Source organism: Rhipicephalus microplus, chromosome 4, assembly GCF_043290135.1.
Source record: "Rhipicephalus microplus isolate Deutch F79 chromosome 4, USDA_Rmic, whole genome shotgun sequence".
Taxonomy (NCBI): domain Eukaryota; kingdom Metazoa; phylum Arthropoda; class Arachnida; order Ixodida; family Ixodidae; genus Rhipicephalus; species Rhipicephalus microplus.
The window spans coordinates 56271945-56290621 of NC_134703.1; the positions used below are offsets into that span (position 1 = coordinate 56271945).

The 18677-nt window shown below is 43.4% G+C and overlaps 2 protein-coding genes across 3 annotated transcripts in view; one reads left to right on the forward strand and one right to left on the reverse strand.

Annotated features, from left to right (window-relative positions):
• The window catches only part of LOC142814278 (uncharacterized), a 292392-nt gene that overhangs the window by 132217 nt on the left and 141498 nt on the right, over positions 1-18677 (reverse strand). The gene's annotated exons all lie outside the window — the stretch shown is intronic.
• On the forward strand, positions 6770-18506 carry LOC119181021 (sterile alpha motif domain-containing protein 3-like). The gene is made up of 9 exons (XM_037432171.2): positions 6770-11688; positions 14516-14625; positions 14703-14933; positions 15001-15085; positions 15803-15949; positions 17363-17587; positions 17719-17893; positions 18028-18101; positions 18188-18506. Exons 1-9 carry the CDS (start codon positions 11545-11547, stop codon positions 18455-18457), a joined length of 1461 nt encoding a protein of 486 aa, XP_037288068.1. The 5' UTR covers positions 6770-11544; the 3' UTR covers positions 18458-18506.

Consider the following 18677-nt stretch of genomic DNA (forward strand, 5'->3'; position numbering starts at 1 on the left):
ACGCAATGCTCCATGGAAATATATTGCTGGTATACGCTCAATATACATTAGCCACCAACTACCATTAAAAAAAAAAAAAACACCAGGTCTGCGCGGACCGCTCACCATAGGCACAGCGAAAGCTGGAAGAGCGCAGCTTTTCAGGGCCTTTTTCAAAATCTCTCTTTAAGTAACTGCTACAGGAACACTTGCAGGGTACCCACAATGCCATAAATCATCACAATGTTTGTGTAGCAGGAGGCATTCACTATACCACCCTACGTCATTCTTCGGAGAAGCGAGGTATCCGCTACAAACTTGCAAAGAATTGTGTGCAATGTTTTAGTGCTGTAACTGACGACGATGAAGAATTATGCCTGAAGCTTTTGTAATTTGGTTGGAGAATTCTACGACCCGCTCGTTACGCACTTCACATTGTGCGACGCCTGGTTGTTCCTTTGCTGTTCTAAAACGCTTCTTTACTCATATTGACGCGCTTCCTTTTCCGACATAAAGCCTGCCTAAATTCAGTTTGCAACGGAGTTGCAAGCACCGGTGTTTCTCAGTGGTGGAATACAGGGCTGGCACGCAGACGATCCGGGTTCGAATCCCGTTGTGCCCTTGGTGTTTTTAATGAAATAGTTTTTTTTTTCTTATTTCGCGCAATAGTTGTTACGGCACCGGCAAAGGCAGCGGCGGCGGACGACTATATACGGCGCCAAAAACAGCCCTAGACGTGGTTTCATAACAGCTTTAGCTGTAAAACCATGTACCCGGGAAAAGCAAAGGACAAGACATACCACATAAGCAACATTAGTTTATCAGAATAATGCAGATAAAGTATCCGCATTTACACATAAACCATAACATTCGAAGCACGTTTTTCAGAGCAGACACGCACATCAAGTGCATTTAATGACGTCGCCATCACAAATATTAACCGAGATTTCTTGGTAAAAATACAAGAAGATCCACGTCGCCCGAGTACCTTAGCCACTAGACCACCCAACCGTGGTGGTCTATATAAGGTACTCGACGTGCGGGTCATCTGCTGACCCGCACGTCGCGGGATTGAACCCCGACTGATGCGGCGCTGCATTTTCGATAGAGGCGAAAATGCTGTAGGCCCGTGTGATCAGATTTGGGTCCACGTTAAAGAACCCCAGGTGGTCGAAACTTCCGGAGCCTTCCACTACGGCGCCTCACATAATCATATATTGTGGTTTTGGGACGTTAAACTCCACATATCATTCAAGAAGATCCACGTCAGCTTGCCAAAGTTACCATTATAGCATGTGGATTCGGTCCCGCGGATCATGTGACAGAGACAACCTCGATTTGCGAGTCAAGATTGTTGCGACGAGAGGTGAGTGACAAACGCCGTTCGCCTGCACTGTATAATGCAACTTCGGAATTCCGCCGAATGGCGCCACGCCGGGGTGAATGCGACGCATAGGTGTATCAGCTTGGTCGGGCAAACAGTGTGAAGTACACGGATATATCTAAGGAATGGATCGAGCGCAGCCGCAGCGAACGATAAATCCGAGGCCGACCGATTTCCGTAAAGTGGGACGTGGCGACTCCTCTCGAGAAAGCGACAGTCGGCTTCCCGCGTATACAAGCTCGGCGAAATTATCGTCGATGACTGTCAGTTTGAGCAAACCGATCGCAAAGCCGGCATGCGTGCGCCCGTATTCGAAATGCAAATCAATGATTTATGCCCACACATTGACGGCACAGCCATTACGCTATAGTGGCATTTACACAGTCAATAACTCTAAAAAAAAAAAAACCTTGTTAGTTTCTCCTTGGTGCGAGGCTGCGACAGTATGCGCATTTGTCATTCGGTTTCTTTGTGTGATCGCTTTATCCGCAATTCGAGCCAATATGGCACCTGAAGTAGGGAGCTAGGTGGTCAGTGTAGTTTGGATCTTAAGCAGGAAATCACTAAAATATGCACTTTCTCTCTCTCGCTTTCTTTCTCTCGCTCTCTCTCTCGCTCTCTCTCTCTCTCTAATGTCCATTGTAGCGATTGCCATGACGACCTGAGTGCTGCAGGGGGGAGGAGGGACAGGGGGCACACTATATTCACAGATGTAAAGATGGTATCAAAGGGAAAGGCTGCGGACGATGTAGAGTTCACCTTCCTCTCCAGAGCTCTCGACCAATACAGGACGCACTAGCATGAAGCCCACTTCAAATGGCTCCGGAAAAGAGTATCGATATAAGGCGCTGGGAAAGGCTTCGTTTCTCAGCCATCCTAACATCGGCAGTTCCATAATACAGACCAGAATTTTCATCGCTCGTAGGGCACGGCCATTTCTTTTGGGGGGCTGCTGATTAGGTGGAACGGACGACTACGCTATCCTCCATCCTGTTCTTATCCTATGATAGTCGCCAGTATTCGCTCGCCATCAGCCGTGACGTAACCATTCCGCAGCCCCTACGCTGGCCTCGCCGACAGATGACTATACACTCTTAAAAAAAAGTTAGTAAAAAGGTAGTAACTGCAAGCGAACAGGTAGTAACGACAACGGTTACTACCTTTCCTGAACCGTTCCTAGCTTCTTCCTACCTATTTACTACTTACATTAGTAAACAGTTGCAACCTAACTGCAATAGGGTAGCAACTGCAGCTGTTACTACCTCTCTTGAATTTTTACTACCTCTTTGCTACCTATTTACTACATACATTAGTAAGCAGTTACTAGCTGCATGCAAAGAAGTATAGTAGCTGCAACGTTTACTACCTCACTTGAGGTATTACTAACTTTTTCGTATTCTTGTTAGTAAAGAGTTGAAATGTTGAGTAGTTGAAGGTATTGAAATACAAATTCTATACTTGATCACGGTCTCTCTCTTCACCAAGCCCAGGGGTGGTTCATGACCCTTATATATATATATATATATATATATATATATATATATATATATATATATATATATATATATATATATATATATATATATATATATATATATATATATATATATATATATATATATATATATTATTCGAAGGTCGTTATTCGAAGGTCGCAGGTTCGGTCCCTGCCCACGGCAAAGTTATTTTTTCACCCACTTTTCTTTCTTCACGTTTACATTACAATTTGGTCTAATACCTTTCCCTATACTTTCCTCTTGGCATTATTGTCTGTTAGATCTCATTATTATTGTGTCAAAACACGCAAACACGAGCCCTTAATTATACACTTCTTTCCCTTATATATATATATATATATATATATATATATATATATATATATATATATATATATATATATATATATATATATAGGCACCATGTGTAAAAAACAGAAAATATTCTATAGGTGTAAATTTTCACAGCTGTACATTTGCATAACTCTAAGCTAACAGGCCCTAAGCCGTAACTTTGTGGCTGCCCATTGTGTTTCATGTTGATTAACCGAAATTGTTCGCTGAATGATAATATTTCGGTTGCAGTTGAAGGTAGCAATTTCACATTAACAGCAGATGTGCGCATCAGATAGTCCAAAGTAACAATCATATCAATTATCCGCTCCGGATACTACTAAATAAACAGAGCAATATGTAACAAAGTAACCATGCACAATGCGTTTCACTATAAATGTGGTGGATATCATTTAATTTGTTATCACACAAAGTGCCATGCGCTCTGCAGCAATACAGTGGGAAGAGACCAATAACACTGATAAAAGAAAAAGAATGTAACAAGCTTTGGTTAGAAAACAGTAGATGAAAGGGTGCATCAGGTACAGTAAAAGATAAATACAGTAAAGACAGCACACTAGAAACCATACACTAAAAGAGAGATGTAACATAAAATCATACGTCATCTTCAGTTGCGTAGCCAGGGAGGACATTTCCAAATACACAAACTCCAGAGCAAAAATATATGAAGTATGACTGAAACCCCTCTCCTAAAAAAACATTGGCTACGCTACTAGTAGTTTAGATTCAGCCCGTGACAAAAAGCTGTCTAAGATGACAATTTGGACATCATTCAACAATCATAATTTCAGGCCGTAGCATCAGCTCAGCACCAAAATATAGGTCAAGAACTTGAGGTGATGGAAGATTGAAGGGCTGTACAAGTTTTTGCTCGTCTGTATTGTCGACAACATACGACCAGCGGTGACGATCGAATCTGACTGTCATGAGCACATCTACAAGCAGGAAAAGGCTTCCGCAGTAAATATACAGCCTTCTTATTTGGCCAAAAAGTGGCAGCTGTTGCTTCTCTAGGATGACTACATCGAACTTTTTGAAAACCAAGTTTTCCACCTCGGCAGAACCAACTTCCCACACTGGAATGCCAGGAGAGACAACTTTGCGCATGTATGAGCACAAGTCTTCTAGCTTCAGCTGCCTGGATCTTTTAGTCTGTATGCCACGGTCCACTTCTAAGTTGGAAAATTCGAAACTCTGCAGCAACTGGTGTCTTTCTGCGATAGACTTGCATATATTTCGAAAGTTTTGGTTGCGCTGTGCAATAGTTTTCATGTACTGGTGTTTGGCTTCATATCGCATGCACCAGTATTGCTTTAGTGGACCAAGTTCACTGATGAGCCGAGGGTAATGAATCAAGAAATGCAGTTTGGGTATTATTGCACCAGGGTAGAGAGCAGCAAATGAAGATAAAAAAAATCGTATTTCATCTTGCAGATATGCCAAATGGTCGTGAGGAATCTTGTCGGCAAATGTTATATCTGCAATGCTTCTCAGAAGTAGGTACACTTCCCAGTGCTCATTTTGTTTAGGAACAATATCTGCAAACATAAGAGAAAAAAATCTGAATAGGCACCACTTTTGAGAAGCTGTTCCCTTGTATGCACTTTGCCCATTAAGAAAGGATTTCACGACTTCTTCCGGTTTGTTCTTTTTGTCGTGAGCACCAAAAACGAATGTGCGGATACGATCAAGGTCTGAGTGCCTAATTACTCCAGAACGAAGCAGGCCTTGCAAAATGTGCCTTAATACATGTGGAATGGCTCCCTCCAGCACATCGTGCATCAAGTCCGGAGGCAGTTGCACTGTCACATCAAAATAGGCAACATCTGTGAGTGGAGATTCATCTTTAACGCCGTACAGTGCTGTGCCTAGCTGCCTATTTATTTTAGCACTTGCAACGTGGTTTTGGTGCAAGGGCAGATTTCGAACCTGAACATCACTCTCGTGAAAGGCAGTGTTGAACGCCGAGTTTGGTGAAGTACAAAATCTGCATGGACGACCACGGCTGAAAGAACACGTGAATCCGCCAAGTCGATTCATTGAAAGGTTATCACCGGAAAAGGCAACAAGAATCGCTCTCACCTTTACCGCAACAGAGTTCTTCCACAGAGTGAAACCAGTCATCCATAAAGCTGATACGTCATCTACAACTGGCTTCAAAATAACATTGATTCCGTGCTTGATGACAAGTCTATATGGTGCAACTAAAACTACATGGATAGAGCTGAGCTGTGATCTGTATTTGGCATGGATGTTTACCACGCTGAAATACACGACAAGGATTTTGTGAACACCCCGCTTTGACCCCAGCGGATTCACTATCTCCACTTCGTCGCTGTACAACACAAAAAAAAGCGTATACTGCGCGCCATCCTCGAGTAGTGCATGCAACTTTTCTTTGTATATGCAGCCATCCCTAAAATTATGCAGCGTTGGTGAAGGCGCTCCTGTTGAGAAATCTAGCTCTATGTGGTCGCGGAAGTTCTCAGAGGACATAAGATTTCGCATGACACCACTTATAGGAACAAACTGAAAAGTCTCACCAGCACCAAGATCACGCACTTCAGGCTTTACGTAGGGCAGGTGACGCTTGGCGAATTGCTCTCGCTTATATTTACTACTTGCTGCTTGAAAAATATCCTCTAAGAATTCACCAGCGAGTAACTTGCGCAGTTCGATTCCTGCCGACTCCATCGCGATGTTATTTTCAATGACAGAAGCGAATGTCCGAATTATGTCGAGAAAGGTAATCTTGAAGTCATTGAAAACACTTTCTGCCGTAGAGTGCGGTAGCTTGTGCACTTCTGCAACACGAAAAAAAAGTAAGCACAGCTGTTTTTTTATTTTCAGCACGAAGTCGTTGATTGTGGTCACTCGAGCAGTGGGAACAGAGACCGCATCGCATTCCGTGTTGATCATGTTCGACGAGCAACCAGATGAAAACATTTCACTGTGATCACCCACTGTGTCGTGCGCAGCGCAGCTTGTTGTGGCACGCACCGGTGGTTCTTCGAGGACTGTTGGTTCAACACCGGCTTCCTCTGCGTCATCCATGTCCATATATCGTCTGTGCACACGGTAAATGTGCCTTCGATAAGATTCGAACTCACTGTAGGTTTTCGCACACCCATCCACACCGCACATGATAGAAAATCTATTGTCGTGGCGATGGTCTCTTATGTGCCAGACGACTTTGCAGAGCTTCGTGGACGAGAACGCACATCTTGGGCATGAGTGTAACATGTTCACTCGCGGCAGTATTTGCGTACAGCCGCTGGGCGGTATTCTGGACTAAGTACGCCGACGGCTCACCATGATTACAGGTAGCTACATGGCAGACGTAACTGCAGTTCTATCCGTAGTTTTCACCAGCCGAACTGGGCCAGCATGGCTTACCATTTAGGACCAAAAAGTTGACAAGACGGCGGAGGGCGAAAAACATGAACCGGCAACACGTGGAAGCTCCGCATTCTTTGAGGGTTTTTGCACGGCCGGGCTAGACTGCACCTGGAAGGCGGGCGTCGTGGAGGAAGGGGGGGGGGGGTGGGTGGCAAGGGTGAGATATTTTCACTGACAATAAGGATAAGGAGTAGTTGCCTTTACACGGGAATTCATGTGCCGTCTTAGCTGCGGGTAGCGAGAGGGTACACATTCCTACACGTGTCTAGCAGCGCCGTGAATATTGGTCGATGCAGAAACGGTTTCTTTCAAAATCAAGTTCAAGATCTAGTGAAGGATTCGACGAAACACCGTCTGGCGAGGGGCATACGTGTCTTGCAAATAAACAAACACTCGCCAAATTTGCAACGATATACGTTGCAATTAGCGAGCGTTTGTTTATTTGCAAAACAAGTTCAAGATTTGAAAAAGCCACGCTAAACTGGACGGACATGCTTTTCGTGGAAGTACACTGTGCAGGTGGATTTCTTGGACCTGCCCTTCATCGTGCCCGAAATACAGGCTGCCCGTAGGGAAAGCGCATGGGTTGGTTTACTTCATGCCACGCACGTGCTTATTGTGACATTTCATTCGTAGGGCAAGTATTGAACTTCCTGAGAAGCTACGGCAACATAAGAGCGATGTCCCCAAGTTCCAGTGACAAAGAGTACGTTCGCGGACCACGGCATCTATTTTCACAATGCCGGCGTCGTCGAACAAGATGCAGCTTATTTAAACAGGTTTTCGCGAAATCCTGGCCTATCCAAGACAGTCAGTCAGTCAACAAACTTTTTACACATTCCCCTGAGGAGCTGACGTCTTTCAAGACGGCTGGTCGGCTGCGGGCGGCACCCACGTCGGTACAGGAAGGGCATGCCCCTTTCGCAAGGAGACAGCCAGTAACTTCAACCGGCTTAAGGTGCGCTGCTAATCGAGTGCGCTCAATATAATTTCGCTCATCATGAAGAATAGGCACGACCCCACGGCAGGAAGAAAAAGTACGCGAATCGTGGAATTTTTTCTTGCAGCTAAAAAAAAAGAAGAAAAGAAGTGGATATTTCAAGGGCTAGTTTTTCTTTGTTAGTCTTGATATTGCACCTAAGAACAACAAAACAAAACATTTGTTTACTCCTTACTTTGATTGGCGTCCCTCTGTTTCAAGTAAAGTCCATTAATTAAAGGACTGCACAGCAAGCATAACCGCAATTAGTCTCCTAACCATGGTTATAGAAATTAAACGGGTGATTCCACGGGAGATAAGGTAATAAACCGAACTGAAGTGAGATCGACAGGAATCTGAAAAGGATGTATCACATTTGATTGAGTATTTCATATTTTATGTATATAGCACCAAGCAGCCCGAAAAGGAACCCAGTTTTCTTTTAAACTGCATAATTTATGGGATCAAAAATATGGAACATATTCAATGCGGGGGACCAATTTCATCACCCGTCGTTCTCGACAGGTGATGAGGGTGTTATAAGCAAACATTACCGTTGAATTTTTTGTGTGAAATGTATGCGACAGAAACAGTAAAGTAACATTTATGAAACGTACTTGTAAAGCGAAGGAAACTATTTTTGAAAAATTTCTGAATATGCAACACTAAGTATAAATTGTTGTTGGGCGATTTGATTTAACGTCAGTAGGGTACATAATACCGCAAACTTGGAAAAAACACAGATTCTAGTAAATAAGTAGGAGGGAGCAGAAAGGTCGTGCGATAAACTTCTTTGTTTATTTGAAAGAACAGGCCACCAGATTACAAATCTCTGCGAATGCGTGCGTCAAAATCGGTAAACACTGGTCACATTCGCGTGTCAGAAAGCTGCAGCTCGTTTTGGTAAAGTAAAATAGTCGTATCAATAATGTAAGCTGTGCCTCTTTTCTTAATGTCAAACGCCCCCAATAGCTCGCACTAATGTTTCGTTGCTTCTGCCTATTATCTTGACCTCGCGAAGCCGAGGATCACATCTGCAGGCTATACCATGCGCAGGTAAATACGCATTTCTTTTATTCTTTAGAGATAAAGGATGCTCCCGAGTCGGTCGTTGAGACAGCGTCCTGTTTGGCCTACGTACGTATTCCCACACGACAGCGGTATTTATGCAACCGTCACGCATTTCACATAAGGTATGGTGTGCTTCTTCAGGCATCCAGGCATTTCTGTCAACGTGGCTGACCCACGGACACCGTCCAGCCAACTTGTGTGGTGCCGAGATTACGCCCACGTACCATGCTTATTCCAGCTCACAATCATCAAAAGGTAGCAAAGGTTTGCTTTTGCGTCCACGTCTGGTGATGATGTAAAAATTTGAACGACTCTCGAGTGCAACGATCCCGGCGGCGATACCAAATGTTTGTTTTGTCGAGAAGTGGGTGACACGTGTTATTGGTACCTACTTTACACAGTGTTTAGACTTGAGTGAATAGCCGTTTGTAGAAGAATTATTAAGATGCTCGCTTAGCCGAATGTTTACACACCGACACCAACTCGAACAATCAGCCATTTTTACACACCAACCCGGTTGCCCCACGTACACCCACCTCAGTTGTCTATTGGCACAATGGTCACAGTAACTTAGAGTGGTCTAGAGTGGCTATAGACCACTCTGGGCTCCGTGTTTCGGAGCACAAACCGAGATCTCAACCAAAAAGTGTCACTTTTTTTGGTCTAGTGAAATATGCCGATGGAATATGCATGCCGATTCGACGCTGCAGTGTACTGGTTTAATATGGCAGACAGTGTGCCATCTTAAGAAGCGGAGGTTGGGAATACTTTCTAAGAAGAATAATAAAACATTAATTGGACAACTGCAGATCGAGAAGACATACGCGCCCGATATGTTTGAACTCTTTAGTGTGATTCAGCGGTCCTCTGGATACCATTCAATTGTACGATATGCCGGGGCCATCCTGATTAAATGCGTCGCAGTGGTCTAGCTAAACTATATATGGTCATATCTCCGACGAGCTTTGTAAAGGCAGCCACCCGCCCCATTATTCTGTCAACTAACATGATTTTAATTAGAACTAACAGACAATGACTCCAAGAAATATATAGAGGGTGTTATTAGAAGTAATTGCAATGTACATGTAAAGAAAGAAAATGGCATGGAAAGATAGCAGTCCGCTGGTAGGGACCAAACCTGTGACCTTCGAATAACGCATGCGATGCTCCAGAGCAGGGGTTCGCAACCTGCGGCCCGCGAGGCACTACTATATATGTGGCCCCGGCAGGACGTCCACCCCCCCCTCTCCTTCTAACCTTATTTCTTCGTATACTTAAAGGACCAGGCAGTTTTGGCCTAAAATGCAATTTTTTTAGTAACCAATGTTTAATTGGAACCTCATGACGCGTGCTTAAAATAAACATGATTTTACAGTTTTTTTACATTATCCCTTTGCTCGCAAAGCCCCCCCCCCCCCTTCCATTTGGCCCGTCGCTGTGCCAACTTCTGCTCTAGAGCATCGCACGTGTCGAAGGTTCGGTCCCTGACTGCGGTAAGTTACCTTTTCGTCCACTTTTATTTCGTCAAACTTACATTGCAATAACTACGAATAACATTCCCTATACTATCTCTGGCATCATTGTCTGTTAGTCCTCATTAATATTCTGTCGAACAAAGAAAAACGAGCCGTTCAGTTTTCACTTCTTTCCTTCAGCCAATGTATGTATATCTTTCCTAACAGAACAACAAGACCTTGAAGCAACAAAAAAAATTTCTCACACAGGTTTTGATAGTGAATATTACCTACATGCAACACAATCACTCCATTAGAGTCTCTCTCGGAGTGAGACCGTGCGGAAGTGACATAATATCGCTTGTAGAATAAATGATGTTGACACCGGTGATTGTTTTGTCACGAACTCAATGGCCACGATAAATGAAATCTTAGCACTTCATTCACGTGCTCGGAGAACATATTCAAGTTCTCATCGAATGGCCGAGAGATAACAGAATTCTTTGCCTACATTATGCTTGAAGCAGTTTGTTTTTACGAGTGGCCTTGAAAACTGTGTCTCACACCTTTCAAAACAACACGTGGGGAGCTGCATCACACTATCTGAAATAACACAACCGCTGCTTAATTAGTATTGAGCGAAGTGGTAGCTGCACATGACTTCTGTCGTCGTAAATTCACGTTAAAACGGACGTGGCATCTGCCTACACGAGCGAGTCATGCAGCAGAGAATTAATATAAATTAATTAATTTGTGCGCTCGATGCACACAAATTGAATTGAGTTAGCTTCTTTGTGGTGGTCTTACTTATTTGTACCAATGTCCATCTGGTTAAGCGCATAATTGTAAGCTATATAAACATGGAAGGTGGTGGCGCGTTACAGTGTCGAACGTTAGGGGGGGGGGGGGGGCAGTGGTTTTCAGAATCGGAAAAGAAAGGAAAAGTGAACCCCGCAAATATTTGCCGCCAACTGCGACACCTGAGCAGTGGTTCACTGGGGAAGGGGGATAATAGACTAGAGTGGAGAGATGAAATGGGAATAAGAAAGCGAGAGAAGAGACCAGGAAAAAAAAAGGGGGGGGAGAACTTGTTCTCTTTTCATGCCCTTCTACTCACTCGCTGTCCCCAACTGGACCGGCATAATGAATAAAATGTTCTTTATTACCTTCGCATGCCAGCTACAGGTTTCAGACAGGACAAATTTCCGCTGCACAGAGCCAAATGGTCTTCAAGATTCAAAATTTTAACAACAGACAGCGTCGTTGTGATAGTTACCTTCAGGAGGCGCTGATTACTGAAACGCGGCAGGGGGCGCACACATCGACGGAAGCTGAGCCAGGCTAGGGTGGCTAGCCAGGCAAAGAGCAGGTTGTCGCAGTGTGAACGTGTCAGCAGCTTTCCTCCCGCGCCCACGTGCTTGTGTATTCATGGAGCCGCCGGAATTCCAATATTTGGTGTCATTTCAAGGCCGCAAGAAGATTATTTCTGCTCGTGGACCGACGGAGGCGGACATTTTGGAAGCCTTGAAGACGACAGACTTTGGCCATTCTTTGCAAGCATGCCGGATTGAGGTATGTTGTCTCTATCCTGAAGTGCATCGAATTGCATTGTGACAGTGGCCCAAACAGTACTGATTATATTCCGTTGTTAGCACGTGCTTCAACAGTTTTACCAAGCATGCGCTCGCGCTTTTCGAAGCGTGGGGCTTTTCTTGCCCTGCTCTCTCACTGGAGCTGTCGGCCCGCGAAGCGTGCACGTGGTCTCGGAGTTGCTGATGGGAGATGTAAACCAGGTTTAATCTCCGCTTCGGCGGCGCGCAACCACCCTTTGCTGGCATTCGCAGTGGTTGTGTTGCGATAATGTAATGGTGCGAATCGGCTATCGGGGTGGTTTTAAAAAAAAAGTGAAGAAATAAGTGTGGCCTCGTAACTGTGGCTCACTTCGGAGGTCAACTCAACAACACTGCACCGAGGATGGGGAAGTGGGAATGACAGATGTAGAGGATGAGAGGTGAAAATGGTAAAAAAAAATGCGCACTCGATCTGTCTCTCGGAGGCACGCACGAACTTTCATTAGCGGAAAGTGGGGCAGCGCGCTTGGTCATCCAGTTATCGAGCAGGCAATGCACCAAGACACGGCGTTGGTAAGATGAGTGGCCGTCGCTGAGTTCGTTTCCTGGTGTTCAAATTGAGCGAGATTGTTCACGAATAAAGGCATAGCTAGGATGTTAAGAGGTTAGGTATGTAAGGAGATCAGCAAAAAAAAGTAAGACTTTTGTACCGCACGTAAAACATGAAATCAATAAAATTGGACTACAAGAAAGACTTATTATCAATTTCGAAGGACATGGAATAGGCTAATTTCTGTGGTTACTGCATGTATCTTCCATAGTGAAAATAGCGTGGGTGCAGAAGCTGCTTGTTAGCATCGGCATGCGCAGGGTTCCCCTCTGAAGAGGGGGGCTGGGTGAAGGTTGCACGCCGGGCACGTTCTCTCCCCCCACCCCGAAATTTTTTTTCGCTCTGCCTACACAGAACAAAATGAACGTTTACCTGCCCGGTACCCACTATAGATCAGAAACGTGCCCTCCCCTCTGAAAAAGATATCTGCATACTACCCTGGCTGACTTTGCGCTGCCTTCTGAAACTCAGCACCCCTCTCCCTATTGTGTCAATGAGTGGGGCAAACATGGCGACCCCCTTCTACGTCTTAATTGACAATAGGGTGAGGGGCGGGGGGACCGCCAGCTGTGCTCCCAGGTATGCTCGTCAGAAACTGAAAATTCTCAAAGCTAGCGTAAAGTGTTGTGTGTGTGTGTGTGTGTGTGTGTGTGTGTGTGTGTGTGTGTGTGTGTGTGTGTGTGTGTGTGTGTGTGTGTGTGTGTGTGTGTGCGTGTGTGTGTGTGTGTGTGTGTGTGTGTGCGTGTGCGTGCGTGCGTGTGTGTGTGTGTGTGTGTGCGTGCGTGTGTGTGCGTGCGTGTGTGTGCGCGTGCGTGCGTGTGCGTGTGTGTATGTGTGCGTGCGTGCGTGCGTGCGTGCGTGCGCGCGCAGTCTTGTGTTCTGGATGCTTGTTCACCAATGCTGTACGTTTGCCCCACGGTCGGCATTTCTGTCTCGCAGGTGTCGTTAGGTGTGTTTAATGCTTTGTATTCTTTGATATATTGTGTTGCTTTGTGTAGTGAAATCATCAATAATTATTAGGTGTGTGAGTATTCAAATTACCAATGGAATAGCGACGGATCCTTTATCTCTATTTAGCTATTTCATTGCCGAAATGTGTGCACTCGAAACATTAATGGGCTATCAACACTGTATTTATTAGCGCATGATTTCGCTTCTGCAAAAAACTATGGTGTTGCCAAGCGGTGGTGTTGGATGTTGAAACACAGTTTGAATTTTAGCCATTTTTGTAAAGGTGATAGCTGCCAGGTAAAGCCAGCTACATAGGTCAGAGAAAGTGTTTCCCAGAAACAGTCTGGAAGATAGAAGTGCAGCATAGCGTTCTTGCAGAGTAATATGAGAAGCACGATCATAAGATCGACTTCGACATCGCTTCTGTTCTTGAAACAGAAAGGAATCTATGAAGGAGGCTCTTGTTCAAATGCTGTTACATTCAGAACACACCTGTAAACATGAACCGGTCGTTAGGAACAATTCCCTCTGTATACGTTCACAGCCTCCGATACGCGAGAGAAAGAGAAAGCAGGGGCCATTGTCAAACAAGACGGGGAGATGCTTCCATGACCAATATAGTCATCTCCTTAGGAAAATACCGAATTGGTTCCGAAACGTCGAGATCTCTACGAACTTGGCTAGAGCCATTTCTAATTTCTAAATTGTGATACACTGTAGAAGAAAAGTTTGACGACAGAGATAACAACAGAGCTAAAAAATTTGCTTCAGCTTAGCGCACGCAAGAAATGCAGCCTAATAATTCCTTCAACGTGCGAAAATATAAGGCTCCATGGTCTATTGAATGAAGACTTGTGCCATTAGCGTATACAGTATTTTATAGATAGCAGATACTGTGAGTGTGGTTTTTCGTTGTAGCACAGTGATTATCTTCTGCTAGTACAGCAATCATTAAATGCTTTTGTTTATTTCTAATTGATGTTATGAAACAGTGAAATTTCACAAGTTTAATTGTCACTATTTCACAAATCTGAACTTACTGATACCGAATGTCCAGACGAGTAATTTACAATGCTCTTTACAATACATACATTAAGGGTTTCTCGACAATACACACGGCATCATGATAATAATAAAAAAAAACAGGACAAGTAAAGTGATTCTAGGGTGCTATTGAATATAACATTGGTAGTCTGCTTACTTCAGGTTCTGTGCCTATTGAGGTAACTTTATGGGAATTTGAACATCACATCTGAATCTCTTTCAGGTATACAACGTCCGACATGATGAATTTGTGGACCCACCAGCTGGCCATGTCTTCTCTGAGAAAGATAAAATCAGGCTTGTGTGCAGTGAAAACTTCTTAATGAGCTGCAGGTCAGTACCTAAATTTCAGGTGCCAAGTTTAATATTGCTTTTGGAAAACTGCATCACTTACTAGCCTCTGTTTTCAGCACAACTGACAAAGTGACAGCAGTGCATGAAGGTAGCCTGCCCAAGACCCTTGAAAGTAATGAGCAGTCACCTAGTCAGCAGCTTGCCTGCTGTGAAAATGATTATAGGCTACCACCTGTGCCCTTAGATATTAAGGATGCGATTGAAAGGACACAACCAGGAAAAGTGTCCAGTCACACTAAATCCCGCATTGTAGGGTGGATTGCAAATCATCTCATGACTATAACAGTGTAAGTATAGGCATGTATTTGCATGTGTTTAATTCAGTACAGGTTTTAAAGTTGCTCTTTTTTACAGCTATCCAGGAAGCCTCTACGAAGCAGCTGCAAAATCTCTCGTGTTGGAATATCCAGTGCTAAGGGACACTATTGGCACAGGCTGGGTAAGCACTAAAGCAATGGCATTCCTATAACTTTATTGGGATGTCATACATGTTGGTGAGCTAGACTGCAGGTGCCCTTCAAGTTATTTTGTTCTTGGAGAGCATTCAAGAAGTTTCAACCCCATATTTATTACATTTGAATAATTGCCATGCATGTTCTTAGAGTCGTTTCATCGAACTCTGATAATGGCAGACATTAACTTGAGGGTTTGATAATAATCATCAACTAGGTGCCCATGGCCAATATATTCATATCATGCATTAATAAAGTTAAAAACTGGCCCTGGTTATAAGCTTTAACACCGGTTTAAGAGGATAAATACAGATGTAATGCATCGCTTCTGGGGATTGAATATTACCACTAATGGTATATGTAGTTTCTAATCACAGCTTGAATAGAGGCTCACACAAGCTCAGTTCTGCGACTGAAATGCCACGATCTTCGCCATGCCGCATGGCTCCAGCACATACATAAAATGCAGGAACCGGAGTTTGGAATGAGCAGATAAAGCTAAAATACAACAGATATGCTGATATTACTAGGAACAGCTAAATTTGCCAGGTATTGTCACCTGAATCTGCTTCTGCCCCATAGCAGGTTAAAAGCAGTGTATCAAGGTTCCCAAAGAATCATTTGCTTCAAAAGTGACCATGTTCAAAGAGGACAGTGTCCACTGTGCGGAAATTTGAAATAATAAAAAAAATTGTTGTTTCCAGGACTCATGGAAAGTCTCCTTGAAATACAAATTCGCATATATGAGGAAGTCTCTGTGCACAGTTCCAGCTGTTCAAGCAGCGAGAGCAGCTTACGGAAAACGCAAAGACTTAGAAGAAAGCACCAATACTAAGCGGCACTGCCATGTGGTAAGTGAAACGTCAAATGGACTGGTACATAGAACTCAACTATGAAGTCACTCTTATTTTATGTGTGAGCTACTGAAGTAAAACATTATTCATGTTTTTAACGATATAACCTCTTCATATCAACACATTAAGAAGCCAGGCAAGTTTTCAGGGCCATATTGACAGTTAAAGTATAGTAAATGCAAAATAAGACAAAATAAATTTGGTAAACAAAAAAATCATCTTATCTCCTATGGAGAACAAAACAACAACTTTCACAGTTTTCATGCAAGGCTCTATTATTTGAGTCAAGATGGTAACGCTCTATCAAACTTCTATGTGTCCCTGTATGTTTAAAACTCGGCGTTTCAGCAAGTGCCGCGGGCATGTTGCTCGATTCCTCATTCTTTTCTTCATTTTGTAGCTAGGTTCCCGACTTGGCTGATTCCATGCTCCTTGGTTAGCAAGTAGTAGATTTATTGCTCGGTATCAGCTTGTTATTGACATCATGCATCATTCCAGCTTTAAATATTGTGTTCTACATTTTGCACCATACTTATCACTGAAAGTGACTGACAATCCTTTGATTCAACTATTAAACTCGCATGAGTACTGAAATAAGTGGACAGGTGAAATCAAACTACTGCAGCTCAGTGAGCATGTGATGTGAAAGCTCCAACCAGCGATAATTAATGCCCTTTCAGTGGCCACCATAAACAATGCCCATATGCTATGCTTGGCTTCAATATCTGTCTGTCCTCTACATTAGAAAAGCTCCTTATTGCTCTTTATTTGTTGACTACACCATGTAACTATACATAAACCAATGTTTTTCCAGAAGCTTTTTAGAGGTGAACATTTTTTTTTGGGGGGGAGGCAAGATACATATTAGGTTCGAAATTTCAAGTTTTCAAACTTTCTTTTTATATGAAAGAACAAGCACTACTAACTAATATCTGGTCAAAGTTTTACATATATGACATACATATAAAGGCAACAACTCTTGTATTCTAACACCGACACCGCAGTTGGCAATATTTAAAATCAGTGTTACCTCTTCAGACTCCTTCTGATATAGGTAGGAGGCGTGGTTCACTGGTTTTACACACACATTTGCGATATGCTGGTTCACAAGGTGTAAATTTGGAAGTGGTGAAGTGCCGAGGTGGTCGACATTGGAGAGAATCATTGTGAGAACTTTGATATTAACATAATTTATGACACACTCGCAGAGCAAGATGGTATCAGTACACACTGCTTCAGTTCTCTTACGTAAGTCAACCCTGTAATTGAGTTCTCTACACATGTCCAGTTCAAAAAAATGCCAACATTCTTCAACTGAGCTAGCAAAAAGTTGAGTTTTCATGTCTGCCTATTTCATGTCATTTGTCGTGATCTTTCACTGTGCAGTACCATCTTTTTTTTGCTGATTAGATTGTAGATCTCTCCCAACATGTCGCTTCTCAGCATGATGAGGCTACAATTAATAGCCATATTGACTACATGGTGAAAGAAATCAAGCGGCCTATTCCTGACATGCAAAAACTCGGTGATTCTATGGAGCAGACAAGACCATCTAGACAGAAGTGGATGAAGGAAATGAGGCCATCAACAGCAGATGTGGTGCTGAAATACCCTGCTTTGGCAAAGGCTGAAATGGTGAGCAGAAACAGCTGTGGTTTTGATCCTGCTGCAGAAATGTATGTGAGAGAACTTAACAATGAGTTTTTTTATGTTATCGATAGTTGCAAATTTGTTGGTGATTCGGTACAATTTTTTTGTCGTTCTAGCTTCATGAGGAGTTCATTGCTCTCACTGGCGTTAACTTAGAAAAAAAGGTCCTGGAATTTATAAACCGGTATGGAGACCGGTGTTTTGAGCTTGCGAAGTGTCGTCGTTGCGCGAAGGAAGCTGTGAAAGCAATTGAAGAAGAAGTCGAGGCACTGGATGGTGACGAAAAGAAATGTACGTGTAGAAGCTTGCCAGCTTTTCCAGTTTTCCCAAATTTCCAAACTTTTATAAGTCATTTTCATAGGAGTATTACTGTCAATGCCCTTATATGTGAAAGTTTGATGTGCCTAAAAATATTTCGTCAACAGATCGCTTTGCCGTTGGCATTGTCGAGTTGCTGCCCATGCTCCTAAAGGAGCAGCCGCGATTTCTGCAGGGACCGGTGAGCTTATTTGCTTTACCTTTTTTTATATCAGCTAGTATACTTTTCATCAGTGATGCTGATTTTATGTATTACTCATTTTACAGGACACCTACCCTGCCCTTTCGCTGAAGGGCAAAAATGCCTCTGAAGCTACAAACATAGTTGCGAGCTTTGAAGGGCTTAGTGTAGAGGTGCTTGATGTAATTGCAGGTATGACGGCGCTTATGGAAATATACTGGATATTCGATGTCAAGTACAGTGGCGCCAACAAAAAAACATTCACTCTACTTGAACATTTCTGTGGCTTGCCGACAAGTGCAAAGCAGATGCCGCTAGTCATACGGCAAATATCATCGCTTGAAAAGGCAACTTAAGTTATGCCTACAGACGTGTGTTATCAATAAATGTTTTCATATAAAAATGCACTGTGTGGCATATTTCATTGCTCCCTGGCTTTTGGAACAATGCATTGTTTTGTTCCTGACAATGTCAGCCGCATAAACCTGTGGTTTTATACGGCCGTTGACACTCAGCAGTGAATTTGGAGGTGTGTTCGTAGTGTCTTTCATGATAATATATTTCGCAGTGTGGAAC